At 39.5% G+C, this 19599-nt stretch overlaps 1 protein-coding gene across 5 annotated transcripts in view; it reads left to right on the forward strand.

Moving 5' to 3' along the window:
* Positions 1-17139, forward strand: part of SLC6A2 (solute carrier family 6 member 2) — a 183779-nt gene extending 166640 nt beyond the window's left edge. For all 5 annotated transcript variants that reach the window (XM_056526304.1, XM_056526303.1, XM_056526307.1 and 2 more), the window contains 5 exons: positions 725-824; positions 3930-4030; positions 6123-6290; positions 9378-9449; positions 15531-17139. In XM_056526304.1, coding sequence (XP_056382279.1) covers positions 725-824; positions 3930-4030; positions 6123-6290; positions 9378-9449; positions 15531-15557 — 468 coding nt within the window. In that variant the 3' untranslated portion in view covers positions 15558-17139. The remainder of the gene's footprint in view (positions 1-724; positions 825-3929; positions 4031-6122; positions 6291-9377; positions 9450-15530) is intronic.
* The last annotated feature ends 2460 nt before the right edge of the window (positions 17140-19599 follow it).

The raw sequence follows: 19599 nt of genomic DNA on the forward strand, positions 1-19599 counted from the left end.
ATATATATATATATATATATATATATATATATATATGAAGAGATGGTCCAGCGCAGGTAGGTCAAATTCAGGATACTTTATTACTTGAGGAGGTACAGGTACACGACAAGCATGGGCAAAGGTGACGCGTTTCGGCCCTGCAAACGGGCCTTAGTCATACATGTACGTGTCGCCCTTGCCCATGCTTGTCGTGTACCTGCACCTCTTCATGTAATAATATATATATATCTAGTCCAGTAGAAAAAGGCAGTGGCACTCCAAGTTAGTGAAAAAAAGGGTCTTTATTCATCCCAATGTGCGGCTGCACATTGGGGGTGAATAAAGACCCTTTTTTCCCACTAACTTAGCGTGCCACTTCCTTTTTCTACTGGACTGTGTATAGCAGATCCTGGACTGGGACCTGGGCGGGATGGCATCCATGCACAATTAGATTGGGAGTGCTGCTTTCCTTCATATATATATATATATATATATATATATATATATATATATATATGTATATATCTATATGTATATATCTCTCTCTCTCTCTCTATATATATATATATATATATATATATATATATAAACACATACAAAATATTCTCATAATATTCTGCCATAATCTGACATGTTATTGTGATGTGAAGTGTTTTCATATATTAAACATGCAGTTTAATTAGTAAAAAATCTACCTGTTCTACCTGATATACAGTATGTATATTTGTTTTACATATATTTACAGGGTGGGATCTATGTAGTCACTCTCCTGGATACATTTGCTGCAGGGACATCTATTTTGTTTGCAGTTTTAATAGAGGCCATTGGAGTCTCATGGTTTTATGGTATAGTATATTCCTTTACACTTTTGTTACACTATGCAGAAAATCTAACAAATCTATATTGTATTAATAAGGCCTTTGCATTAAAATTTTCCAAACTTCCGTCAAATTCTCAATCTGATATTTTTGGGCATTTCTTTTTTAAATGGTACCTATGATATGGCCTCTATTTGTGAAACACCAACTGGAAGGTTTTAAGAAGATAAGTCAACTGTTGACTCTTCATAGATGATATAAGAAGCCTGCCACTTTACATGTAAATTAAAGAAAACACTAAACAAAGAAATGTATAACATAAATTAAAAAAATATAAATTTTTCTGTATGCTGTAGATATCAAAGAAAAAATATAAAGAAATCTTTTATGTGTTTACTGTCATGATCACATTACGAAGGGCAGGCGCCCTATCTTTCCCTAAAGCTGCTTTCCCTGCCTAATTGCAAAGACACCCTAAGCGGTGAATCACAACTTGGAGCCAGTCCATACACCACTGCCCTAATGTACTGGGGTGTCAGAGTCAATATAACAATCGAACTGTAGAAGGTCGGGGTACATGTCAAGAACACAAGTGGCTAACACAATAACCAACAAACCGAACTAAGGACCTAATACACAGCAGTAGTGCTAAATAGCAACAAACATAAATATCAAGGCAATATATAGCATACTGACAATCAGTTCAGGAACCAGAGACAATATAAATGGTAGATATGATAATATGAAAAAGACTGGATAACAGGATAAATATAAAAAGGCTAAACAGGACCTGGATGCAGGGATGAACCAGTTAACTGATGATGAGACAACATACAGGTCAGGATTACTAGAATACAATTCACACTAGACAGATACAAGAAAAACTTCATAAGCCAAACTCCATAACATGGAGGAATACGGGTCAATATTCTAAACAGGAATCCTAAATATCGAACACTGGACTGAGAACCAAATTAGTTCAAACAGGACTACAAGAACTACACAGGACTGATTACAATCTGTACATGGGTCTAACCAAGGTACACTAAATATATCCAAAGCATAACACTAAAACCCCGAGCAAAGTACAACCATAACAAGGCTAAAATCTAGATACACAAATACAGTATAAGAAGGCATGGCTGAACTCAGGATTCATGTGCACAGACTAAGGAATACAGACATAAATTTACAGAGTATATCTGTGTAACCTCCTCCTCACAATCTATTGTGTAGTTGTAAGATAACTGGCTGCAGCAGGAGCCTCCCCCATCTGCTTTATCTGCCATAGGATACAGAAATTGATTGACTTCAGCCCTTGCTTAGGCCTAACCTCCTTAGCTGCTCTTTTTAGGTTTAGTGTTCCATTAGCAAGCTAAAATCTTGGCAGTTTTAGATGATCTTATATAATAGATCAATAGTAAGTGACACAACTGAGAGATATGAAAGAGATTATAAAAAGTTATCAAAATGAAAAATATTAAAGAACAGGGCTGTTGAGAGGGCCTACTTCAAATGTTTCTTACATGGGTTACTTTCAGTTTTTGAAACACAATGGCCCTAATTTACTAAGAGCGAAGTGTAGGTTTCTTTGTGGGTTTTAATTCCCTACAGTTTTTTTTCCCCACAGTATTAACTAAGGTTTCCATACATTTTGCTTTTCTTTTACACATGATCTGATCTGTCGGGTTTTTCTCAGCTCAAATCCATCACATATGCTGTGGAAACCTTAGTAAACCTGTTGTTTTTTTTGTGAAGGGGAAATGCCCCTTTTTCGGTGACCACGCCCACTTTTCCAGACTGTCACACCCCTTTTTTGGGTCCTCTCAGTCGGGTTAGTCGGGTTTTTTTCAATTCTGACGCAGACAGAATTTCTGCTGCAATGTGCCAGAATCTGGCGCACAGCCCGACAAAACATGTCGAGTTTACAATAGTAAATCAGGGCCAATGGGCCTGATTTACTAAGAGTGTAGTGTAGTTTCTCCATGGTATTTACACATTTTTTTCCTAGGTTTTGCTTTTTTTTTTTTGTTTACAACTGCTCTGAGCTGTCAGGCTTCCAGAGTATAAATCCAAAATATTTTACGTGGATATATTAGTAAATATGTTGGGATTTTTCGAAAATGTCGGGGATGTGCCCCTTTTTTGGCCACCATGCCCCCTTTTCCTTATGGCCATACCCCTTTTTGGGGTTTCTGAGTAAAATGGAGAGTTAGTTGGGTTTTATGGATCTTTTGGTCGCAAATTCTGGTGCACAAAGCATGCAACACAATTTGGGTGCAAAACCCGAGAAAAACAGTCGGGATCACGTTAGTAAATGATCCCCAATGTTATTCTGTTCTTCTTTTAGGCTCTGCTAATAGTGGCATTATAACTATTTGTTTATTATAGAGCCATGAAAGCTACACTGGAGCCATTTGACTGCATTTACTTTCACCTGCACTAACCTGTTGGTTGGTTAACACTGATGATAACGATACTTATCTAGTCCTGATCACTACACACCTGTACCAACAGGTTAGTGCAGATGAAACTGATCACAGTTTCCCTTTAAAGGAGTAATACCAAGATTAAATGTTATCTCCTGTCCACAGGATAGGGAATAACTAGTGGATTGGTAGGAATCTGACCACTAGGACCCCCACTCATTATAAGAATTGAAACCCTTATCCCCTGAGTGAAAGGAACGGCAGTGCACATGCTCAAGCACTGCTCCATTTATTCTTTATGAAACTTTTGAATGTAGCTGAGTTCAACACTTGGAAAAGCTTTGAAAGCCCAAGAGAATGAATGGAGCAGTGGTAAGTAATGTGCTCTGCTGACAAGGGGCCTCCCTTCTTAGAATCAATGGGGTTCCAGTGGTTGGACCTTCACTGACTAGTTAGTTATTCCCTATACTCTGGCTAAAGTGTTATCCTTTTAATGGTTGGGTTACTGTTGGGCTTTTGATGGCAATAATAGTGCTGAAGACTGTGCAATTCCTTGTGTCAAAAATACCAAAAAGGACAAATGGACACCAATAGTATGAATAGATCCATAAGCAAATGCGTTGTTCATTTTCTATTGTCCCATATAATTCTTCTTCCATAATGCACAATGTATTATTATGACATGTCTATGCCTTTTGTTTAGGTGTGGACCGATTTAGTGATGACATTTACAGGATGCTTGGTTTTAAGCCTGGTCTTTACTGGAGGTTATGCTGGAAATTTGTCAGTCCTGCCTTTCTTCTGGTTAGTAAATAAAGGAGCCAAGAATTAGAGAATATTTTAGATCCATATTCTAGTTTTTTCCCCATTAGTTTGTTATTTTAGCTCTTGTTTTACTACAGTTTTGAAAAACAAACAAAAAATATGAAACAATAAAAAAATAGTTTATGTTCACAGCTCTTCCACTGCCCTATACTGCACCGTACAAGTCACAGAGCATGCCCACAACAATTTCCCATAGAATACAAAAAATCATGTAAAATTGCATATGTTCATGCGAAAAGCAAACTACTTTTTTCATGTGAAAAGCATACATAAGATATGTATGAATTTTCTGTCTTATTTAGTAAATAATACTTTACATGTGTTTAAAGGTGTTATCCACCACAGGATAGGGGACTAGTGTCTGGTCACAGGTGGTCTGACTGCTGCCCCCCATACCCCCCACACCCCCTGCGATCTTCGGAATGACATCTGAATCTCCCTGTTCACATGCCCCCTCTATGCATTCTCTAGGGGAGCCTCAGGGACAGCACTAAAATTCTATTAGTAAAAAAATTTTTTTGAAATGCAAAGAAAATCATAGCTCATAATAATGAGGGACACTGTTTCATGCTGTCCATGGTTTGAGCAAAATGAAGCACCTAACAGGTTCCCTTTAAGGTGCCTGCATCAAACCTAAACTAGGATATGATGGAGTATACTGCTTGTCTCAAATAACCAATTATTATTATTGAGAGAGTAGTACTGTTGGTGGAGAATGCTAATATTTAGGCTTGTCTTCACAAACCTCCTTCATGTATTTTACAGTTTGATGGAGACAAAGTAAAGAGCATCTCATGACAATGTTACATTTAAAAAAAAAAAAAAATGTTTTATATAATGACTGTGCCATTCATTTTATTTTGGCTGGTATGTTTTCAATAGTAACTAGTAACTACAATATCTGATGCTATATTGGTTAGCACTTTGGAATACATATTGCAATCCATGAAAAAAATGTATATGGATATGTATAAAGATATAAAGATCTAGAAAATAATAATAATGACGATGATGATAATAATAATAATTATAAAAATAAAGTCTTTAAGAGTATGTTGAGATGTAGCAGAGATTTGCTACCAATCCATGGGGACAAATATACATGTGTTGCTTTGCATTGGAAAAAGAATGTCTTACCAAATGATAATTTCACTAAAAACTATCAGGATTTAAAGAAAATGATAAAAATGACTTTACCGTCAGTAACCTCAGCCAGTGATTGCCCCTAATACTGTAGGGAATGGTCACCTGCCAGAAAAGATTTAGCATTTGTGATATTTAAGGATTTCTTATCACCTCTTACAGGGTAACCTTTGACTTTTTTTTTCTTTCTCGAAATAATGCACATATTTGTTTCCATAGCAGTGCACGGCTGAGTAGCCTAAGGCTATATATATTGTACCACAAGCTCAGCATTGTAACTTTTAACCCAATGACCTCCCACAAGCACAAGAAGATACACTTTTCATACAAATTTGCTTGTTAACCCTGAAAATACATTAAAGTGGCTACTGTAGAGGTTCCCACTAGTGTTTTTTGCTGCATGTTTGTTATTTTGATTTTTTTGTGCAACTGATGCATAAAATGATACCATAATTTATACTGTGGGTTCTTCATCTGTTTTAAGTGTGGGAAAAAGGTTTTGTTTCTTGATAAATATTGCTTTCATACTAAATACTATTCTTTTCAATTCAGTAATGCCAGAAACGTGTCATTGCAACATTTAAAATGTGACAATTTATCTCAAATTTTTCCAAATTTTCAAGAAGTTTGCTGGTGTCATAGAATAGAAATAGTCTTGCTTATATCACTGGAAACTTGCAGATTTTGTCAAAGTGACAAAGGTGTGTGCTTTCTTTAGAGAGCTTTAATAAACTTAGAACTATCAAAAAATATATTCTGCCTTTTGGCCAGTCCCTACAGTGTTCTACTGGGCCAATGCCTATGATGAGAACCGGACAAGTGAGCAGCACCAGTCACTATAGTTGGCATTTTTAGTATTTTGAGGTTTTATTTTTCTTGTAACTCAGTCATATTAACACGTGTCTCTTGTTTTATTTCTTCCTGGAAGTTTGTCGTGATTGCTAGTATTGTGACCTATAACCCCTTGGAATATGATGACTACCATTTCCCCCCATGGGCTAATCGGACTGGATGGGCCATTGCACTGTCATCTATGATGCTAGTGCCTCTCTATTTTATATACAAATTTGTGACAGTGAATGGGTCTTTTAAAAAGGTAAACTTTTCAAATATTATATACAAAATGTACTTCACTTTAAAGGGGTTATCCAGAAATAGAAAAACAGAGCTACTTTCTTTCAAAAGCCGCTCCCTGTTTGTCTCCAGGTTGGGTGTGGTTCTGCAGCTCAGTTCCATTGAAGTAAGTGTAGCCAAGTTGTCAAACCACACCCAACCTAGAGATAGACAGACGGATTAGTTTTTGAAAGAAATTAGCTGTGTTTTTCTATTCCTGGATAACCCCTTTAATCCCTTTTTCTTATAGAGGGTTCATGTTATTTTTACTTCAGGTTGCCTAAATCATGAAAGGCCTCGTTCACATCACCGCTGTGCCCCGCTAAAGGGAGCTCCATTGCAAAATGGCAGGAGTTGGGCGGAAAAAATACACTGCGTGTCTGCTATTTTTTTCCGCTCAACTTCCCTAAAATAATGGACACCCAACGGACTCCATTCAAAGTAAATTTGTGCCATTGTGTTCCAAGCCATTTGATCAAGTTAGTTAAGCACAAAAAAGGGCATAACGGACCCAGAATGGGGCAGGTCACAGTGGTACCTAACATGGCACTTCCCTTAAATTCCATTAAGTGTATGGAAGTGTCAGTTTTAACATGTCATAGACCAAAAGTGTTCAATCATCTTCACTATATGAGAATATAGAATCAGATGTGGTTCCTGTGCTTGGTTGGATGGTTACATATTTTTTCAGGGTTAGACATACAAAGATATGGGGGGAATTAATCTTTGTATGTTAAAGGGGTACTACCATGCTCACAACTTATACCCTATCTAAAGGATAGGGGATAAGTTGCCTGATCGTGCGGGGTCCCGCAGCTGGGGACCCCCGCGATCTCGCACACAGCACCCCGCTCTCATCAGGCCCCGGAGCGAACATCGCTCTGGGTCTGATGACTGCCGATCACGGGGCCGGAGTATCGTGACGTCACGGCTCCGCCCCCATGTGATGTCATGCTCCGCCCTCTCAATGTAAGTCTATGGCAGGGTGCAAGACAGCTGTCTCGCCCCCTGCCATAGACTTTCACTGAGCCGGCGGAGCATGACTTTACACGGGGGCAGAGCTGTGATGTCACGATCACCGGCCCCATCATCAGACTTGGAATGGATGTTCGCTGCGGGGCCTGATGAGAGCGGGGTGCTGCGTGCGAGATCACGGGGGTCCCCAGCGGCGGGACCCCGCGTGATCAGGTAACTTATCCCCTATCCTTTAGATAGGGGATAAGTTGTCAGCACGGCGGTACCCCTTTAAGTGTACTTTTGCTCAAAATTTTCTCTGTCACTTTTTTTGCGACTTTTCAAGTATACAAGTTTACCATGATTGTGTAGGTATGTCTAAATCAAGTTTTTTTCTACTGTGGACAGCATTAGTAGAAAGTCACACAAATATTCAGAGTCTCCAGCCTGAAATTTTCCGGCCATGGATTCTGTAATGTTAACCCGGCCTTAGGGTGGCAGTAGACCCTTACCTACCTGGTCTTGGTTCAGCTCCACAGCTAGAGCAGATTCATCCAACCACAGTAGACAATGAGGCCATGATCACACGTCGGAATTTCTGTGCCAAATTCCGCATAGGACAAGATTCAGCTGCGTTGTGCATACAGCGGAATTTCCGTGCCAGATGTTTCCGCCACGGAAATTCCGAATTCTGTGTCAGCAGAAAAATAAATGTGTTAATTCTTTCTGCAGACTCTGGAGGAATGCATAGCCATCTATGAGACGTAACATTTCTGTGTGATCCTAGTGCCAGCATATTTATGTGCCTGCAGTTTGTGGAATGTCCGCACAGAGGTTCTCTGTGCGGACATTTCGTAGTGTGAACATAGCCTTAAGAGTAAGCAGTCAGGTTTCTTCCAATCACAGGGGAATTTAAGCACAACACAGTGCCCATTTAAATCAGTAGGTTGTCAGTATAATGCAGGATATGACACGACCTCCAGACCGAGAGATACTCTTTGTAGCTGCTTTCTATAGTGTCCAAGAGATGAAAATTCTAAACAGAAGACCCCTCCAAATGTTAACTCAGAATACATTAAAAATGGGTTATATAAACTATTGGGAACTAGGCTGTCATAGGACTAGGGATGTCATGATACCATTTTTTTAAGACCAAGTACGAGTACAGATACTTTTTTTTTAAGTACTAGCTGATAACAATTACCAATACTTTTCCCTATGTCATGTTCTTATTTTTTTTATGGGAAAAAGGGTGTTTTTTCCAGTTTTTATTACTGGAATCTTTAAAAAAAATGATTTTATTTTACTTCAAGGGGAGGGGGGGTCTTGAGTCAAACTTTTATTAGGGAAGGGGTTAATTCACATTTATTATTTATTTTTTTTACACATTTTTATTTCACAGTTTTTTAGTCCCCAATCTGCAGGTGGCTCACAGTGATCAATGCTATGCCATAGCATAGCATTGATCAGTGTTATCAGCGCTCCTTTACTACTGCCTGCTATGGCTACAGCAGTAAAGGAGCGACGATTGTACGGCATGGAGCACGGTAAGGCATCTCTGGCCGTCCTCACAGCTGATTGGGACACTGCGATTTCAGCACGGTAATCCCGTTCAGCATCCCTGAGCTAATCTGCAGTTAACTTCAGGACTTTTAGACACTGCGATCAACTTTGATTGCGGCGTCTAAAAGGTTAATGCCAACATAACCACGATCGGTGATGTTCGGCATTAGCAACAGGTCCCGGCTAAGAAACGCGCTCAGCTGCTGGACACGCTGCATAGTTTGGTACCTCCATAATACCTGCCGGAGGGGGTCCCGCCAGCGAGTATCGGATTAGGTATTAAGTACTCGGGCAAATGTCCAGTATCGGTATCGGGACATCCCTACATAGGACAATTCAGATCAACTAGGAGCCCATCTATAGAATAAACAAAAGGGAAATGCTTGTTAAATTAAATCAGTATCTATCAAGATATATGAAATGCAATTAACCAATTTTAAGATAAATACATACAAAATAAAATATTAGCATATATATATATATATATATATATATATATATATATTATTGTCAATATAATGTGAATATTTGATTATGTTATTGAATATTTTAGAGACTTGCATACTGTATCACTCCAGAAAGTGAATATCATCTTGTTGCTCAAGGAGACATCAGGCAGTTTAAGGTAGGTGCATTATTATCATTATTTGTTTTATATTTCATACTTCTTTAAAAAGATAACTAGCAAAATAACTGTGATGTCCATTCACATATTTGTATATTGTAATTTGATGTCTTTTTTTTCCAATCTGGATAATACTAAATTTGGTAACCGGTCTTGGTATTGTAATCCACTCACTCCCTTAAAGGGGTTGTCCAACCAACAACTCTTTCCACAGGATAGGAGATAATGGGAGTCCCAAGTCTCTTGTTTTAATGGAGCAGCAGTCATGTGTGCCCATTGCCATTCCATTTCTTGTCTATGGGACTGTCAATGATAAGCAAGTTCTGTGCTCAGCTATATAAAGGCAATCCCATAGATTGTGAATGGCATGGCAATGTACAAGTGTGACTGTCTGCTCCATTCCTAATTCCGTTCTCAAGATCGCTAGGAGTCCCAGCAGTCAGATAGGGGATAAGAGTTGTGGGTAGGACAATCCCTTTAATGACTTTGGTTGCACACCTCTAAACCCGCTCTTGATCAAATATTTTTTCCTTTAAGGTGTGCGACCTGTGCAACTGCACAGGGCGCATCACACTTTTCACCATGAAGGGAACTTGCTACACTTTAAAAGTAGATAGATTTCTGTATTAGGTGTCAGCTGTTAAAAAGTATGTCTTATTAGCAGTTCTCTCTCTCCTTGCACCTTACTGCTCTACTGCTCCCTTAGCCCATCATCAGCAGAATCTTCCACAGCAGGAGTCCTTAAAGGGGTATGTCACACTGCACATCTGATAAGAGCTTGTTTGTTCTCTGGAGCCCCCCTTCTAACCGAGTAAGGCCTCTTACACACTGTGGTTGCTCCCCATCGAGAACGGCCGTCAAAGCCTTTTTTTTTTTCCTGACTTAGCCGTTCTCATGACGGGGAGCAATGGCAAATAACGGGTCCTGGTGGCTCCCATTTACAATTATGGTGGCCGGTGGGCGCCGTTATGATTAGCGGGAGAAAAAGAATGGCGCATGCACACATTTTTCTACAGCTATTCTGCCCGACTCTCCTGGCGGCCGTCACACTACCGTGCACTAATGGCAGTGTGAAAGAAGAGAACACTCCGAAGAGCAAACAAGTGCCTCACCTAATGTGCAATATGAAGTATTGTCCCAGAAGAGAGGGGAGTACTGCTCACAAAGCATGGAGGATAAGGGGACAGGACTCTGAATAAACTTCATGCAAAGGTGAAAGAGAAAAAAAACTCACACAATGGCTCAGTTACAAAGCCTAAGTATATTAATAAGTATTCGAGTTCTGAAATATACACTCAACACATAAGCGTACACCCTGCCCATAATACCCATCTATTGTCCATGCATGAGGAGACTGGTGGAAGAAAAAAGAAGCAATTTAGATCTGAAAGCAGAAGCTGGTGCCTAGCAGTGATACCACTGGTCATTAGAATGTGATGGGAAACAGCTAAATGTTTCCTGTCACTGTGCATTAAACTCAAATGAGCCCGGAGCATCAGGCTCCAGCTGATAGAAGTGATCTGCAAGAGCAGCCTGGGAAAATAAGGGCACATTCACACTATTAGCATTGTCAACTTAATGTATACACCAGAAAAGCTTCCGAAGCATAACTTATATCCATAGAAACCTATTAACCTACCGAAGGCCAAAAGACTATCCTTTTGGCCTCTGTTAGGTTGGTATACTTTTTATTTTTACTGGCGGATGTCAGCTGTAATTCACAGCCTTCAGCACACACATGGAGCACTGGCTTTGCTCCTTAGCCCTATCCATATTTTTCACCATATAGCTATTGTACATGTTTGATGCATGTCGCTAAGGGGTTAAAAATTAGTTTATTATAAAAAGTACACAATGTTATCAAATTATATTATTTAACCCTCACAGTAAAATCAGCAACATTCTATAGAGAAATGTTGTCCTGGCCGGTACTTGGCTGAGCCAGCAGGTCCTGCTCTGAGCGCTGGTCTCGGAAGCAGGAAGAAGACAGGGAATTAGAGGACCAGACAGCGGGGTAAGTATCGGTTTTTTTTCCCTTCCCAACAAGAGATACATTTTTGCAAAATGTTTTTAAAATATCATTTGAACTGCACAGTAAGCATTATGAAAAAGAAATCCAAGCAGCAATGACAGAATTGCAGATTTTTTACCCATTCCTTTTCCATTTGTTGGAAATAAACAAAAGATTTGGAATACAGTATATACAGTATACCCCATGGCATAGTGGCATAACATTTTAATTTGTGCCACACAAAAAAGCCCTAGAAAAAGGATAAAACGTGAGGGCTCAAAGAATGTAGTGATCCAAAATGAAAGCTATGACTAATTAGTTTTTTGCCCAAAACCTCAAATCATCATTTGCTAAAGCTCACAATAGACCCCTGTAGGTGTAGTGGAAACAATAACATTTTGGGGGTGTTTTGCTACATATGGGGCTAATTGTCAACCCAAACATTAGGAAATCATGTGGATAAGGACATTTTTGCCCTAGTTCTCCTATATTATATGGGGTTGTTCAGGATAAAAAAGACATTGCTGTTTTCTTGCAAATACAATACTACACCTGTCCTCAGTATGTGATATTGCAGTTCACTATAAGTGGAGTCTTTAATGTCCCAATGGGTGTGGACCCCTTTTCCACCCACTGGGTGGAATTGGATTGGAAACGGGGAAAAAAAATCAGGGACACACACAAACCATTAAAAAGATGGGGACTGCATACATACACACAGCCCCTATGAAGTGTGTCAGAAAATGTGGCTGTCTGCAACAGTACAGAGGAGGATGTCCAGAGGCAGCAGTTGGATGGGGCAGCTGAGCGCCCAGCTTGGCCTAGGTAGGCACTGGGCCACCTGCCAGCCTTACAGAGTTGAGCTGCAATATAACCCAAATCCCGTGGACAGGGCTACCATCAGAAATGTTGAGCCCTATACACAACTCAAGGCCTGCCCCCCCATGCCCCGTCCAGTCCCCTAGGGTCCATTCCAACTCCGCCCCCTAGATGCCCCTCCCTAGGACCCACCCCAAAATATATTTTTATTTTTAGAACTACGCAGACAGTTTATTGGTAATTAACTCCTTGAGGATGCAGGAATTTTTAATTTTTGCACTTTCATGTTTTTCTTCTCACAATCTAATAGCCATAATGCTTTAAATTGTCTACAACAGGCAACAGGCTTGTTTTTTGTGCCACCAATTCTACTTTGTAATGACATCAATCATTTTACCACAAAATCTATGGCTAAACCAAAAGAAAATTATATGCGGGGCAAAAAAAAAAAAAAAGCCATATTGTAACTTTTGCTTCCGTTTCTATGTAGTACACTTTTCGGTAAAAATGACACCTTATATTTATTCTGTAGTCCCATATGATTAAAATGATACCCAACTTATATAGGCTTTATTTTTTTTTTTACTACTTTAAAAAAATATGAGGGAGATTAATCAAAACCTGTGCAGAGAAATAGTGGTGAAGTTGCCCATAGCAACCAATCAGATTGCTTTTACTTTTAAAAAGGCCTCTTTAAAAAAATCTGGTTGCTATGGGCAGCAGGTCAACTTTTTCTCTGCACAGGTTTTGATAAATCTCTCCCTACGATTTTTAGAATGAAAAGTAGTATGCTTAAAATTGTCATCTTCTGACCCCTGTAACTTTATTTCCGTATACTGGCATGTATGAGGGCTAATTTATTTGCTCCGTGATCTGTAATTTTTATCGGTACCATTTTTATTTTGATAGGACTTTTTCCATCACTTTTAATTTTTTTATGGTTTATGAAATGGGCAAAAATACTAAATTCTGGACTTAGGACATTTACGCACGCAGCGATATCAACTAATGTTTATGTTTGTTTTTATTTATATAATTTTATTAGAAAAAGGGGAAAGGAGGGTGATTCAAACTTTTATTAGGGAAGGGGCTTATCACATTTAATACCTTTTAAAAAAAAATGTTTCACTATTTTTTAGTATGATATGATTGCATATACTGAACAGTGCTGTGCCAAAAGAGCCTGCTATAGCACAGCATTGATCAGTGTTATTGGCACTCCATAATTTACTGCATGCAGACGCCATGATCAATTTTGATCGCGGCTTCTAAAGTGCTAATGCCGGATATCTGCCCAATCAGCAATGTCCGGCACTAGCCATGGGTCCTAGCTGTTAATATCAGCTGGGACCCACCAAGTAGGAAGCACGCTCAGCTCCTGAGTGTGCTTCAAACTGCAGAAGCGGTTGCATGATGTACATTTACGCCCGACGTCCTTAAGAGGTTATGCAATATAAGCTATATTTTAGTTGGTTGTGTTGTTTAATATTGTTTGGGTAAGTCTCTTTGTTAATAGTTGTCCCCATTTTGGAGGCAACTATTAACAGAGGGGCCTACCCAAACTATATGGGGCAACTATTAACACAGGGGCCTAACCAAACTATATGGGGTCAACTATTAACACAGGGGCCAACCCAAACTTTGTGAGGGTAACTATTAAAAGAGGGGCCTACCCAAACTTTATGGGGGCCCCACCAAATTTGGGTAAGCCTATCTATTTAAGTTTCCCCCATGAAGTTATTATAGGCCCCTCACAGAGGGGCCTACAACTATATGGGAGCAACTTTTGGAAAAGAGGAGCCTACAATAACTAGATGGGGGCAGTTTGCCCCCATATACTTGTAGGCCCCTCTCTGCTGCTAATTATTGCCCCAATATAATAAGCTCTTGCCCCCCCCATACTACAGGCCCCAGTCATATATTTATTTATTTTTTACATGCAACCTCTATCCCGCCGCTGTCCTCCTCAGGGCAGGCTTTTCTGTTGCGCTGCTCTCCTCTCCTGCCGGAAGACCGCTGCTCCGAGTCTCCATGCACTGACCTCCTTTCTTCTTCCTCTGCCACGGCGCTACTGAGGTCACGTGGTCCAGGGCTGGGGGCAGCATACAGAGCGCAGCGGACGTACCTCCCGGCGGCCATTACTATTACAAAGGCACAGCGGCCGCCGGCCCAGGAGGTATGTGCTGTGCTGCAGCAGTACTGCTGCATTGTGTGACAGTCTGTTACTGACTGACTGTACAGAGTACAGTTAGTCAGTGTATAATGTGTTGGCCCCAACGGTCAGTGAATGAAAGTCACTCACTGACAATAAAGAAAAGTCCGGGCCTCTTACTGGGGTATTGGTTGTACCCCCTGATGGCGGTCCTGCCCATGGTCAAGTGTGGTGCAGGTTTTAGTCCAGTCCTGGACAACACCTTTAATTTTATCTGTACTATATTTCCTGATTTCTTTCAGAACAAAGTAAATTTACTTTTCAGACAATCTTTTTTTTTTAAATATGAAAAGTGAAGAGGGGGCACCCATGATAACTATGCACAGGGTGAAATCTAAGACTTCCCATGCTTCTTTACACAGGTCCCCAAAATTGTACACAACGGCCTAGATTTATCAATTTATTAAAATGTCAATGTGTCATTGTCAGCTCATAACAACCAATGACATCGCAGCTCTCATTGTACCAGAGCTTGTTGAGATATTAAAGCTGTGCTGTGATTGGTTCTTATGTTCAATACCAGACATTTTTTGTCTCAGACAGACTGATAAATCAGGGGCAATATTCTATGTATGATTTTTGCTGCTGATTTGCATATGTTTGGGAGTCCAATGTGAAATAAGCAGTGGCTCAGCATGCTCACAGTTGCACCCCTCTTTTGAGAGACAAAGGACCACCATTTTTTTAATTGGTGGGGGTACCGCCACTAATCAGTTTGTTATCCCTATCCACATGATAGGGGATAAAGAGCTAATTACTGGGAGTCTGATAGGACCCCTACCAGTCACAAGAATTGAGTTAAATTGTCCCCCCGATTGACTGGAGTGCAATGCATGTACACGATTAGTAATCCATTCGTTCTCTGTGGGGCTTCCAAGCACTGTCAAGTCCAGGCACTCCGAAGACATGCTGGTAGGTTAGTGTGTGTGTGTGTGTGTAATTAAAGCTAAATTGTTAGTATTTTGTAGCCATAATGTATCTTGTCACTATACCATGAATAACTATTAAAGACATATCAACGTTGTGTTCTTTCTTGTAGCTCCAACACTGGCTAACTATAGGATAGAACACGGATGATGGAGACTGAGGCTACTCTGGGACAACTGCCGCTGGGTTATCCAAATTTCAATCCAAAACAGCCTAAGAAAAGCAGACTACTTCCCATATGTCTTCAATTCCAACTTTCATTACTTTTTTTATTGCATAATGTTTATTCGCCAATTAAATGTTACTGATATGGTAACGTGTTTGCTGGGATGGGTGAAAAGTTGTTCTAAAAATAAAATGTGCAGGTGTTTCATTAACCTTCACATAAAAAGACAGAAAAAAAACTACCTCTGTGTGTTGTCTGTTTGGGAATGGTTGATGCAAGATTGACATCCCATAAACAATATAAAAATGACAATGGATCTGTCTCCAGAATAAGGATAGGACCATGTTACTAATAACCAACGTGACACAAGAAAATATTGTTCCATTTGGCCAACCACATCAAATAAGGAATACATCAGATTGATAAAGGGGAGTGCATTATGGGAGGGGCAACTACTCCACTTTATCTTTACATTTCTTTTAATAAAGTACACCCAAAATAAATATATAAAGCTTTTTTTGTGAAAATATATATATATATTTTTTACGTGATTTGTTTTTTGTACCTCATGTTTTATGCAACAGTTATGTCTTATGAGCTAACATAGTACAACAAGCCATTAATTTATATTGATAAACAGCTAATGCTCAATTATCTATACATATATAATCAACTCTAGTTATGATCTGTATAAGAACAGACCATTTTGCATGACTTTTCAGTAAACAAAAGTGAGTACTTAGTAGACAATACTGAACATGCAATAATGATAAAGAGTAATAGGCAAAGGTTACAAATAAGAGAACAATATTTTGCAGGGAATTCTGCCTGTACACTACATACAGTGGAGGATATGTATTAAAGGGAACCTGTCGAGCAGATTTAGGCCTCTGCACTGCAATCAAACTGTTACAAAAGATATATGCACTTTTATATTGTAGCATCAACCTGTTGTAACAGTGTGTATAGCAATGCAAAGAATTTAAATGGACTGTTTTCATGGTTCTTTTTCTACATTATGCTTCATTACCCAGAATACAAAGCACATTAATACCAATTTCTTACTGCCCTGGAGACCATATTGTTAGTGGGTTGGGCACCTTGTGATTAGTTCCCATTTAAATTGATCTAAAATAAATATGCTTGATTTCTATAGGCAACTGCTCCACTTTTTTTTATTTGCACAATGTTTAATGCATATTCTGGCAAGTTTCTTGAACTTTTAGAGATGTAAACATCTGACCCCAGGCTATGTTCATAACTTGTTCATAGTGTATGTTCAGTGCATGCACACTTGTGGTACATACTCTGGACATATCCATAGAGTCCTATAGATATTATGGATGATCTGTCTTTATACCTTTTTTTATACCTTTTGGAAAGCGTAGGCTGCTTCACTTTCCTATTTATTAGGGAAAAATAAGGAAAAGTCCGCTCACCTCTCCATGCGAGTTGTAGCTGCCATGATTCCTGATTGCTCCAGGTGCTGTCAGGGCATTGCTGCTGTGGACAAGGTACATAGTAGAAAGGAGTAACTGACTTGGAGTGAAGATCCCTCAGCACTTCCAGACACATCAGTAGATATAAAACACAAGCTATTATTTTGTTTTCTTAAAAAACATCAGGGTAGCAAATCATGTTAAAAACATGGACCGACGCGTTTCAGCAGTGTAGCCTTTCTCAAGGTCTGCCGAAACGCGTCGGTCTATGTTTTTTACATGATTTGCTACCATGATGTTTTTTAAGAAGACAAAATAAAAGCTTGTGTTTTATATCTACTGATGTGTCTAGAAATGCTGAGGGATCTTCACTCCAAGTGAGTTACTCCTTCCTATTTATTAGGCTACTACAGGAAAAAAAATTACAGTACTGCATTTAAAAAAAATATATATCATTTATGCCACAGCCTTTACATTGGGCACATATGGCGCTAAATTTTCCACTGTATACACCAAAAATAACAGGAAAACACAATGTGAACAGAGCCTGAAGTGGCAACTTGTGAAGTGTGGATTCTATTTGCTAACTTACACTTTGTATTTTTTATGTTATAGTGTGCTTACCCACTGAAGTTGTGCCTTTTTTACGTATTAATCACAGGTCTACTAATAGTGTTTTGTTTTTCCCACAACGACCCGACAATTCACTTATAGCATCATTTTCTATGTACATTTGCTATGCAACATAACCAAAATTGTATTATTCTTTGCTAAAAGCTACAAGTAAATCTTTTGTAAGGATAATGCCAGGAAATGTTATATATTATCTCCTTACATTCAATTCCTTACCGGAAAAAAAAGAACAGGTTTATAGCAAACATCTTGAGTTCTGACATATTTTAGTCTTATATCTTTTTCATACAGTGATTGTCATTGTCTGTAGTCAATTTATAAATCCTGCATCCAATAAATCTGAATTGACATATGTAAAGAACGGTGGAAGTGTTTGTGTTTCAGATCTTTTTCTAAGTTATCGTTCCCATCTTCTCCCTGTGCTCTTATAATGAAATAATAATGCATAAAAGAACTGCACACATCGACACCTTTCGGCATAAGTATCTACTTACATACATTAAAGGGGTACTCTGCCCCTAGACATCTTATCCCCTATCCAAAGGATAGGGGATAAGATATCTGATCCTGATGTCTGATTTCTAATCTCGGCTGCGGCACCCCAGGCACCCGGTGCAGGAAGTGAACTTCGCTCCGTCCCGGATGACTGGCGATGCGGGGTGGAGGCTCGTGATGTCACGGCCATGCCCCCTCAATGCAAGTCTATGGGAGGGGGCGTGACGGCCCCCACGCCCCTCCTATAGACTTGCATTGAGGGGACAAGACCATGATGTCTCGAGCCTCCGGCGATGTACCTGACGCTCTAAATGAACGTCGGGTGCAGCAGGGAGATCGCAGGGGTTCCCAGCGGTGTGACCCCCTTGATCAGACATCTTATCCCCTATCCTTTGGATAGGGGATAAGATGTCTAGGGGCGGAGTACCCCTTTAAGGAACAATTATATTAAATGTTATACATGTTGCATGTCCAATACTAACAGTAAATATCAATATAGTCAAAGATCTGAACACTGGTGGTCTGTGTGTTAGAATTGAACAATAGGATACAATAATCAGAGATGGTAATTTATGAAATATAATGCAAGAGAGATATTCTATCGTTATTGCTCTCAAATGGTTACATATTTACCTCCTATTATGTTCAATTGGCGACATCTGGTGGCTATCCAGTTTCATTACATGTGCATGCATTCTATTGCCAAGTGCATTTTTGGAAGATATGCTTGTACTGTAAAAAGACCTATGGCAATATCATCCATGTGGAGCCACTGCAGTCCAGATGTTTTTTTTTCTTTCTATTAAACAAGGAAAATAGAAAGAGTCAGCTCACCTATCTGTAACTTGTGAATTGTCCCTGCATGGATGATCGCTGCTGGCTCAGCATGAGTGATATCCAATAATAAGAAATCAAACTTTATTAGGTCATATTAAAACTACACAGCGAGTGGCATACAACTGGGGAGATAAGCAAGAACAGGCAATGCATTTCTGGTGAGTTCAAGCTCCTTTCCTTAGGCCGTGACCCCTCGGGCTATTGTCCTGGGGTGCTGGACATACATCCACGGGGTCCAATATTGTCCCATGATCTTACCTTATCAAGCAGTTGCAACAAAGAATATTGTACAAAAACCCATTATGAAAAATATAAACATGTGACATCATAGCTAATAAACTCTATGGCCCAGATTTAGCAAAGAACGTCTACGGTAGAGCTATTTTCCCACGTTTATTTGGGTGGTGGGCTTGACTAGCGTGCATCTTATTTATCAAGAAGGTTCAGCAGGATGATGAATTTTGCACAGCTCTGCTGTGGCGGAAAAGCTCTACCACATACTCTTTTTCTAGACACTTGTGAGGGAGGGAAGTAGACACTTTCCCGGGACCTGAATTTGGCAATTTAGGTGTTTTTACTTACGTTAACAGAGCTGCCGGGACATTTTTACT

Source organism: Hyla sarda, chromosome 6, assembly GCF_029499605.1.
Source record: "Hyla sarda isolate aHylSar1 chromosome 6, aHylSar1.hap1, whole genome shotgun sequence".
Classification (NCBI taxonomy): domain Eukaryota; kingdom Metazoa; phylum Chordata; class Amphibia; order Anura; family Hylidae; genus Hyla; species Hyla sarda.